At 47.5% G+C, this 10,522-nt stretch overlaps 1 protein-coding gene across 1 annotated transcript in view; it reads right to left on the reverse strand.

Moving 5' to 3' along the window:
- Positions 1 to 10,173, reverse strand: part of PRTFDC1 (phosphoribosyl transferase domain containing 1) — a 99,668-nt gene extending 89,495 nt beyond the window's left edge. Inside the window, exon 1 of the mRNA XM_030322028.1 lies at positions 10,090 to 10,173. Within this exon, the coding sequence (XP_030177888.1) occupies positions 10,090 to 10,137 (48 nt within the window). The 5' untranslated portion in view covers positions 10,138 to 10,173. The remainder of the gene's footprint in view (positions 1 to 10,089) is intronic.
- Between the last annotated feature and the right edge of the window lie 349 nt (positions 10,174 to 10,522).

Consider the following 10,522-nt stretch of genomic DNA (forward strand, 5'->3'; position numbering starts at 1 on the left):
CCTGAAATGAACGGAGAATTCCATTCCTAACTTTTGGCGGGTTATACGACGAAATATCAACTTACTGTCTTACAGCTCACCTGATAGCAGTGTTTGCAAGAGCGGATATGTGTAAATACATAATTTATGTATACGTTACATCGTGTATGACTATAAGTAACACTATGTTCATAATTATATTAATATGGAACTCCAGCCGGTCCTAGCGGGAAAAACTGCTCCAGAAACTGCCTATTCATGTAGTGGACAGAGTGCCAGCAAATCCCACTCTTGCTGAGCACTGGTTGTGCAAGTTGTATGGTTAGAAGAGTGAAGATGTGGGAGAGAAAATGAAGGTGAAGAGTGAGTTACTGTTACTTTCAGATCATCGAGAAAGGATGCAACAGGGACGTGTTAGCACTCAACTCATTCCATAGCTGTATTGCAGGTTCGTATTCTTTAATGACTCCTGCACGTTTCTGTCAGACTCCTCTCTTCAGCTTTAAGCTTTCATAATGCACAGCCATCCTAATTTCCCAGCCCAATTCCTGAAACCATCACCTTCCCATCCTCAGAGTGGTCTTCTATCAAGTTGTGACCCTTCGCAGCTCTCTGGGTTCTGTGCATGTGTCTGTCTTGCACCCCCATGCCCCTTTCTTTCCCCCTCTTCCTCTGTATCTCAAGCTCAGCCTCCTCCACAGAAGCTCAGGTCAGGCCCCACTTCCTTCTGGAAGCCTTGCTGACTGTGCCTGCTCTCTGATTTTTCCTCCCAAACTCTTTGTAAATGGGCTCCTTGTAGCTCTCTGTCTTTTTAAAGGCTCTCATTCAGGCTCCTTGAGAAGACTCCTGCCTCTTCTAGCCTCTGACTCACTCCGTCTTACCTGTTATAGAACTCATTTACTTCATTTAATGCTGGGATGTCCCCCTACTTTCCATCCTCCTCATCCAAGACTCAAAATCTTAGCTCAGGTTTTGAAAGGGCAACTTATGGTCCAGCCCCCACCCACTCCCACTCCAGTTCTGGGTTCACGAATGCCAGCCAAACCAAACTCATGGCATTTTCTTCCAAATTTATCCCTTCCCTATCTTAGCAAAGGACAACTTATTTTTCTACTTGCTTAGGTCAAAATGTTGGCGTTGTTGTTGGCTTCTTTCTTTGGTTCCCTCACGAAACCCATTAGCAAATCCCATGATCAATTCCTTCAAATTCAATCAGGACCAGCTCTCAGCATCCCGACTGCTGCCTCCCGGTCCATGCCACCATCATTTCTCCGGGACCACTGCCATAGTTGTTAGGCTTGCCTCCCTGCTTCCACGTTGGCACCTCCAGCCCATTCCAACAGGGCAGCTGGAGCGCTCATTTAAAAAGGCACATCATATCATGGCTGTCTTCTGCTAATCTTCTCCCAAGGGCTTCCCATTTCCCTCTGGGCACAATCCAGAGTCTTCACTGTGGCCCACAGGAGCTACCTCTCTGACTCGTCTGCAGGGATTCCCTTCCTCCTTCTCTCTGCTTCAGCCACATTCTTCTTGCTGATCCTTGAAAATGCCAAGCATGCTCCTGCACCAACACCTGCTATTTCTCTTGCCTACAGTACTCTTCCCCTAGATTTCTACATGGTTTACACTTCACTTCCTTCCAGTCTCCATTTAAATGTCACCTTCACGGAGAGGCCTTACCTGATCACCTACATAAAATAGCACCCCCTTCCTTCCTACTCATCGCTGTATCCCTTTTACCCAGCTTTACTTTCCTTCACAGCACATATTCCCACTGGATGTGACACATGGATGTCTCTCTGTGTTCTGTCTTATCTCCCCCGACTAGAACGTTAGTGCCTTCTGACAGAGACTCTGTCTGATTCCCTGTTGACACCCCAGTGCTCAGGACACGGATCTGGAATATAGTACGTGCTCAAAAATGTTCAACGAGTTAACGAATGACACATTCTCCACCCGCAGACTACCCAATCCTACCTGAGCTCCAGCCCAAACTGATTTGTCTTGGTTTGTCTCCTTGTAATACAGAGCACCACTATTCAAGGCTCTGGGAATTCACATCTACCACCGGCAGATTGTTAGCCAAATGGTGTGTGTCATCTGCATATTTGAAAAGTATCACATTTGCTCTGCTTCTATCAGCAAATTGGCTGTGTGCAACTGTTGAATTTGCACAGAGAAGCTCTGTTTTCCAGCCCTGAGAACTCGCTGGGCCTGCTGTAACCACTAACACCACAGGTCCCTGTCAGAGCCTAAACACCAGCTGTATGTGAGGAGCCTCCAGAAGATCCTCTGGGAGGCCACAGTAAAGGCCAGGTAAGAACCCCAACCAGCATGAGGCCCCAGGGTGATCATTCAAGTGCACGGCATTTTCCGGCTCCCCTTCCAGACCACACACGCTTACCCACTCCACTCCCTGGAACCCTTCCAGGTGGTGGCATCATTCACCAGTGGTCTTCGGAGCCCATTCTTCCGACCATGCAAATCCTTTACTGCCCCCTGGTCTGGCTGCATCTCAGAGCCTACATTCCTCTCTGTGTTCTAGACCTTAGCTCTGACGCTTACTCGGCTGTGATGCTAGAGAAAGTACTCACCCTGTCTGAGACTCTGTTGCCGCTTCCTTTAAATGAGACACAATAAAACCTCTGGACAGGGCTGGGGTGAGGATTAACAGAGAACGGAGAATCTCCAAAGCAGGTAGGAACAACCCCATTGGAAGGTTACTGCAAAGAAGCTGCCTCTACGATACGATGGACTGAATTATGCCCCCCTAAAAGTCATATGTTGAAGCATTACGATGGCATTAGGAGGTAGGGCCTTTTGGAAGCCATTAGGTCATGAGGGTGGAGCCTTTGTGATGGAATCAGTGCTCTTATAAGAGAAAAATAATGAGATCTCTAGTGATCTTCTTCTCTCTGTTTTTTTTTTTCTCTCTCTCCCTCCCACCCTCCCTCTACCTCTCTCTCTCTGCCATGTGTGGACACAAAGAGGTGAATAGGAAGGCAGCCACATACAAGTCAGCAAGACTGTCTTAACCAGGAATGAAATCAGGCAGCACCTTGATGTTGGACTTGTAGCCTCCAGAACTATGAGAAATACATGTCTATTGTTTAAAACAAATAAAGAAAAACAAAAGAGAGAGAGTGAGAAAGGAAAGATAGAACAGATCTTAGAGTTCCTAGGACATTTCTGGTGAATAAGTGCCTAATAAATGATACCCAAAAAGATCAAAAAAGGGGTGCCTGGGTGGCTCAGTCAGTTCAGCATCCAACTTTTGATCTCAGCTCAGGTCCTGATATCAGGGTTGTGAAGTTCAAGCCCTGCAGTAAGCTCTGTGCTGGGCCTGCAGCACTACTAGAAGAAGACGGAGAAGAAGAAAGAATGAGAAGAGGGAAGAAGGCAAGAAGAAGAAGACCAAGATAGAAGAAGAAGAAGAAGAAGAAAGAAGAAGAAGAAGACCTAGACCAAGAAGCAAGAAGAGGCGAAGTGGGAAGGAGATAGGAGGGCGGAGGGAAGAAAGGGGGGAGCGGAGTGAGAGAGGCAGGACAGGGAAGGGGGAAACGTTGGTAGTTTAAGGGAAGGAGGAGGAGGGGGAGAAAGAGGTGGGGAGGAGGAGGAGGTGGTGAAGAAGAAGAAGAAGAAGAAGGAGGAGGAGGAGGAGGGGGAGGAGGAGAAGGAGGAGAAGAAAAGGAATAATAATAAGAAGGAGGAGGAGGGGGAAGAGGGGGAGGAGGAGGAGGAGGGGGAGGAGGAGAAGAAGAAGAAGGAGGAGGAGGCGAAGGAGGAGAAGAAGAGGCATGAATAATAAGGAGGAGGAGGGGGGAAGAGGAGGAGGAGGAAGGAGGAGACAGAAGAAGAAGAAGAAGAAGGAGGAGGAGAAGGAGGAGAAGAAGAAGAAGAAGAAGAAGAAGGAGGAAGGGGAAGAGGAGGAGGAGGAGAAGGAGAGGAGGAGGAAGGGGAAAGGGAAGGAGGAGGAGGGAGAGAAAGACGGGGAGGAGGAGAGGGAGAAGAAGAAGAAGAAGAAGAAGAAGAGAAGAAGAAGAAGAAGAGAAGAAAGAAGAAGAAAGAAAAGAAGAAGAAGAAAGATGAGGAGAGAAGAAGAAGAGAGAAGAAGGAAGAAGAAGAAGAAGAGAAGAAGAAGAAGAAGGAGGAGGAGGAGGAAGAGGCGAAGAAGTAGGAATAAGAAGAAGAAGGAGGAGGAGGAGGAGGGGGGAGGAGGAGGAAGAGGAGAAGGAGGAGGAGGAGGAGGAGGAGGAAAATAATGATAAGCCAATGCAAAAACCAACCTTTCATAAGAGCTGTCTGATAATTCGTAGCTCAGAGGCAGCATGGAGTAGTGGTCAAGCATATGGACTTAGAAGTCCCGTACATGTGAGGAGGGTGTATAGCTGTGAGACCTTGGGGGCTTAATTCTGCGTCTCAGGTGTTTTCCTTGTGAGATAAAAGGCCAACTAGAGATAAAGAAATTACTGGTGTACAAACAACAGATGTTGGCAAGGATGTGGAAAACGAGGAACCCTCGTGCACTGCTGGTGGGAACGCAAACTGGAGCAGCCATTGTGCAAAACAGTATGGAAGTTCCTCAAAATATTAAAAGTATTAAAAATACCATAGGATCCAGGAATCATTCTACAGGGTATTTACCAAAAAAATACAAAAACAAAGGGATACATGCACCCCGATGTTTATAGCAGCATTATCTACAATAGCCAAACTATGGTAGCATCCCAAGTATGTATCAATAGATGAGTGGATAAAGAAGATGAGGTATATATACATATACAAACGAATATTATTCCACTGTAAAAAAAAATGAAATCTTACCATTTGCAACAACATGGATGGAGCTAGAGAGTATAACACTAAGCAAAATAAGTCAGAGAAAGACAAATAACCATATGATCTCATTCATGTGTGGACTTTAAGAAACAAGCAAAGGGAAAAGAGAGAGAGAAATCAAGAAACAGATTCTTAATTATAGAGAACAAACTGATGGTTAACAGATGGGAGGTGGGTGGGGAGAATGGGTGAAATAGGTGATGGGGATTAAAGACTACACTTATGATGGGGAAAAAAAAAAGTAATATGCTGTTTACAAAGAGAGAGAGAGAGAAACTACTGGCTTATCCCTTGTAATTCTTAATGGTGCATGCAAATTGCATTGCAAAGAAGTCCTAAATCTGAAGGAATGGAGACTGCTACGAACTGCAGATAATTATGTTATTCATCTGCTTTTCAAAAAATCAAAACAAGAAATCTTTAAATAGTTTCAGTATCGCAGATAATATGCTCTAAGTTTATTCAGAACAATGCTTTCTCTGTTCAAAGGCAGAAAAACATGGCTAAGCTGGGGAAGAGACAAACACACTAACTGAGCCATTTTATACAAATTTAAACCCGGAACTCACTTGGGTTCTCTTTTTTTCTCATCTGAAGATATACTGAGAAACTTCTAAATCAATAAAATAATTTTTTGCCGAAAACATGCCTTGCACCATTTTTCAAGTTTCTCCCCCAGGGAGAAAAATAGTTTGGAAACATATACAAAAAGCAAATCCCTGCTCCTCTCGGCCTCTGAGCCCCACACCCTAGGCCCCACTCTCTCCTTCAGGCAGTGACCATGGTTGCTGCCAATTTTTAGGCTCACATCTACCCCTCGACTGTCAGAGAGGAAAGGAGTCTCATCCCTCCGCTCTGCTTCCAAGAATCTCACACACAAACGTTGACTGGTCCAGGGAAGGAGGCGGGCAGTGATGGAGGCATCACAACACCCACGGAGAAAATGTGTAAAAGCAGTTTCCTAAAAGAAGGGCTCCAGGTTCTGCTACCAGAAGAATAAACGGGACTCGACAGACCAAATAATACCTTCATACCTTATATCACACGCATTGCCTTCCTCTTCTGTGGGGGGTTTGGCCCCGACCTAGTAAAGTTGTGTTGTAGATGGATTATCTGATTACTTATCTCCAATACTGCCCCCATTCTTTGGTGGGGTGGGGTAGGTGGGAGCCACCCATGACAGAAATACCACGATCATTTTGGATTTTTCTCTTCTCCTTATTCCTTCCAAACTCACTGTGTAGGTACTATGATTCTCTCGATAATGCTTTGGTAAAAAACAAAACCTATCTAAGAACCTGATCTCAAAAGGCCAGATGGGTAGAGATCTTTATCGCTCCCTGCGAAGTAACAAGGATGTACCAACCATGGGCGGGTGACCTTACTAGGTCCACATCAAGCGACCAGTCACTCCTGAGCAAAGTTCTGAACTCAGGGTCTATATTGTTTATTTGGCTTCACATATGCTACCACTAATTGTTGTTGTTTTTTAATGTTTGTTTATTTTCTGAGAGAGATTGCAAGTGAATGGGGGAAGGGCAGGGAAAGAGGGAGAGAGAGAGGATCTGAAGCGGGCTCTGTGCGGACAGCAGACAGCTGGATGCGGGACTTGAATTTACGAACCCTGAGGTCATGACCTGAGCCGAAGTTGGACGCTTAACCGACTGAGCCACCCAGGCGCCCCACTACCACTTATTGTTAATAATCTACTAACGTCCTATCTCCCCAATTCACCTGAAAGTCATCTGTAGGCAAAAGGCATCTTAAATCTCTTAATATTCCCTTCTCTTGCACAAACCATACTTCTTTTACGCTTAAGTCATCTGGCTCTATGCCCCTTGTCATCTTTATCACAGTTTCTACCAACTGAGAATTTTCTCGTCCACCTCATTTCCAGACAGCCCCCAAACCTGCCTTGATCATCCTACTAGCCACTCTGTCTTGTGGCTCCTTCACCTGCCTTAACCCAAATTACTACACCTTTATTCCAGATTAGCAGAATCCAGTCTTCCAGACCAATCCCACCTCTGAAGTACTTCACTGAAATCACAGCTTTTTATGAAGCACAGTGAGTAAAACCTGACTTCAAATCTTGCTTCTGTCATTTGCGAGTTACGTGACTGATTTACTTAATCTCTGTGCCTCCATTTCCTCCTCTGTAAACAGAGATTATACTCCTATGTCACAGATAGGCAAGGAGCAAACAAATAACACAGGAAAACTACCAAGTAAGTGCTCAATAAATTCTTGCTACTAATACCTGCCCCCTCTTCTTTCACTAGTACTAAATCTTCCCTTTTATTTTTTGCAATCATCCTGAGGGCTCTTTTTCCTGTACCTATACTCTTCTGAGCTTTGCCTTTCCTCTCTACCCTAGATATCATGGGCTTCATCAGCACATTGAACTCACTCTGAATTTGCCTTCCCTACCTGTTTCCAACTTGAGTTAATCTAACTATCCCAAGTTCTACTGGAGAAAATGGCATCAATGCCAGGGCTATCCCCATTACATGTCGTTTCCAACCTCTCGTGAGACCCTCTCACTGCCTCCCTCCAGCTTTCACAAGATTATCTTGCTTCCCAGAGAGCTTCTTCTGATACTAAGAGAATGGGCTATTTATACTGCTCCATCATTTGCTTTTTACATTTAAACAATCTGCCTATCTTATTAGTCATATAAATTTACCTAATTCCTTTTTAAGAGTATATGTTATTAAATAGAAGTACTATATTGTAGCCATTCTAACTGATGGGATGGTTGTTTAAATGATCCTCACTGCTAATGGCTTTGTCATTGTTAAACACAATGGCCTCTTTCTGTCTTTATCCCATTCGCTCTTTCTGCAGTATCTGACACTCTTAATGGCCCCCCTACCTGCCCCCCCCCCAAAAAAAACTCTGTTCCCTAGACACCTATCACCCTCTCTGTTCTCTCGGACTTTGCTATTCATTCTTGGTCTCTTTATCGGACTTCTCCTGGACACTCTGCCTCTTACATTGGGGGCTTTCCAGATTTCTACCCGTAACAACAGTTTATGATCTTTCCCCCCATTTTCAAGGGGCATCCCTATCCACTCCAAGTAACAGATGTTTTTTCTATTTTCTGGGGGCTTCCCTATCCACTCCAAGCATCAGATATTTTTCTATTTTCTGATGATTTCCAAGTCTATCCAATCACTCTCTTCAATTGTAAAAATGAATTTTAAATTGCCTGCAGTGCATCTTGACTGTAGGCCTTACAGACTCAATTTGTCCAGAATTGAACTTATTTCCTTTTTTATATTTTCATTCCTTCCCCACACCCCAGGCTTGACTGTTCTCTCCATGGCAACCAGAGTGATTTTTTTTTTTTAAAGCATAAATTGGGTGTGATGATTTCTTGTCAGGATACAATGGTTTCTTTTTTTTTTTTTAATTTTTTTTTCAATGTTTATTTATTTTTGGGACAGAGAGAGACAGAGCATGAACGGGGGAGGGGCAGAGAGAGAGGGAGACACAGAATCGGAAACAGGCTCCAGGCTCTGAGCTATCAGCCCAGAGCCCGACGCGGGGCTCGAACTCACGGACCGCGAGATCGTGACCTGGCTGAAGTCGGACGCTTAACCGACTGCGCCACCCAGGCGCCCTAGGATACAATGGTTTCTTTGCAACCAGTATGCCCTGTATCTCTTCTTCTGAGTTTTCACATGGTTACCTCCTACTTACCCTTCAGGTCATGGCTCACATATCACTGCCAAGAGGCCATCCTGACCACCTGAGCAAAAGCAGTGCTCCCCAGCCCTCCTCCAATCACTCTGTGTCTCATTACCCGCTCTTCTTTTCATCGCACAAGTCACTATGTGAGCTCATCTTCTTTACGTATTTGCTTACTTATGTCCCTTCTCTAGAATGTGAGCCCCATGAAGACAGGGCTTTGTGTGGTTCCCTGCTGTATCCCTAGAGCCTAGAACACCGGCTGGAATCCTGCAGGACAGTCAACAGGTGTAGAGTGATTAAATAAATGAACTCCTCATCCTTAGATGGAAAGGTCCTGGAGCACCTGGCTGGCTCAGTCAGTAGAACATCTTACTCTCGATCTCAGGGTCTGTGAGTTCAAACCCCATGTTGGGCATGGAGCCTACTTGAAAACATAAAAAATAAAAATAAGATGGAAAAGTCCTGCTGCTAATTAAGAACTGAGCAACACATTTCAGCCTGATAAGTTCTATGTGAGCATGTGGGGTTTCCCTCCCCAACCCCCTTTACTCCAAGGATCCATGCATAGTCACAGATACCTTATCTGTGACTACCACAGATTTCTGGGGAAAAGGGAATGTTAATGTAGCAAGTTAGGCCCACTCTCCACCCTCACCATTGTTAAACCTGATACAGTAAAACCCACCACCTTCTATAGAAACCATTCTGGACAGGATGTGGGAGTGGAGGCCAGTGGCCTCAGGGTAAGACCAGATTTGATTCCAGGGCACTGAGAGATGGGTACCCTCTGATGGACTTTTTGAGGGATTCCCAGGCATAAAGAGGCTCTAGTCTGAGAACCCATCATCCCACATCCTCCCATACGGACACACTACTAGATAGATATTTTGCATACAACCTCTCCAATTCGCTCAAAGGTCCAGCATGCCCTGTCTCCCGTTTGTAGACAAGGCAACTGACGCTCCAGAGGCACTAGCCTGTGTCAAGCTCCTGCAAGGACCCCAGCGTCCCACCCCACGTTTCAAAGTTCAAATTCCGTCCATTTGAGCTACTTTATTTCCTAGCTGCCCTCGAGAATCCTCGGTATCCTTTTGGAAAACAAAACCTAAAGCCTGCCGTGGAAGGGTCAGGAGGAAGCACAAAGGGAAGGGGGCCCACAAGAGCAGCACGCGGGGGTCTTCACAGACCCGCCCTGCTCCCAAAGGTGACTCCTGGTGGCTAGCAGGAGTGGGAACCCGGCACCGCACAGCCTTAGCGCTAGAGTATTGGATTCCTGGCCCGAGTTGGGGGGTGGAGGGGACGGGACGCGGAGGGGGGACACTGAGAACGCGGGGTGAAGGGCTGTTAAGTGTGGGGTCAGGTCGGGCGCGGGGAGGGGCGGCTGGGAGGAGAGTATGGAAGCGATCCGAGCCGGGACGGGAGAACAAAGCCGTGGCCCGCTTGCATTTCACCCGAATGCATTTCAAGCATTTAATCTAAAAGGAGGGAGCCAAGAAGGAAGGGGAGGGGAGGGGAGGGGAGGGGAGAGAGCGGGGAGCGCACGACTCAGCCCAGAAATCGGGAGTTTGCATTTACCACGACGCCTCGCCCGTAGTCTGGCGCCTCCTCGCTGCTCCCGGCCATGTTTCTCCGGGGAAAGCGGGAAGGAAAGAAGGGCGCGGGGGAAGGATCTGGGAGAGCCGAGGCTGGGAGGGGATGGGACTAGGGACCGGCTGGGGACGGGGACGAGGCCGCCCCGCCCCGGGCCAGCCGGCGGAGAAGGACCGCTCGCCGCGGACCCCGCGTCTGGCGCGGCTCCAGCGCCTCGGCCGCCGCGTCCCCCCCGCCCGGCCCCTCCCGGCGGGTCCCGGGGCGCGGGCGGCGGCGGGGAGCGCAGGGCGGCGGCGCGGGGCGCAGCTGCGGAGCCGCGCGCGCTCCACCTGAGCGCGGGCCCGGGGCGCGTCCCTCGCGGCCGCCGCCCGTCTGCGAGCCCCGGAGCCCCGCCGCCTGCTCCCGCTGGGACTCGGGC

The sequence above is a fragment of the Lynx canadensis genome, chromosome B4 (assembly GCF_007474595.2).
Source record: "Lynx canadensis isolate LIC74 chromosome B4, mLynCan4.pri.v2, whole genome shotgun sequence".
Classification (NCBI taxonomy): domain Eukaryota; kingdom Metazoa; phylum Chordata; class Mammalia; order Carnivora; family Felidae; genus Lynx; species Lynx canadensis.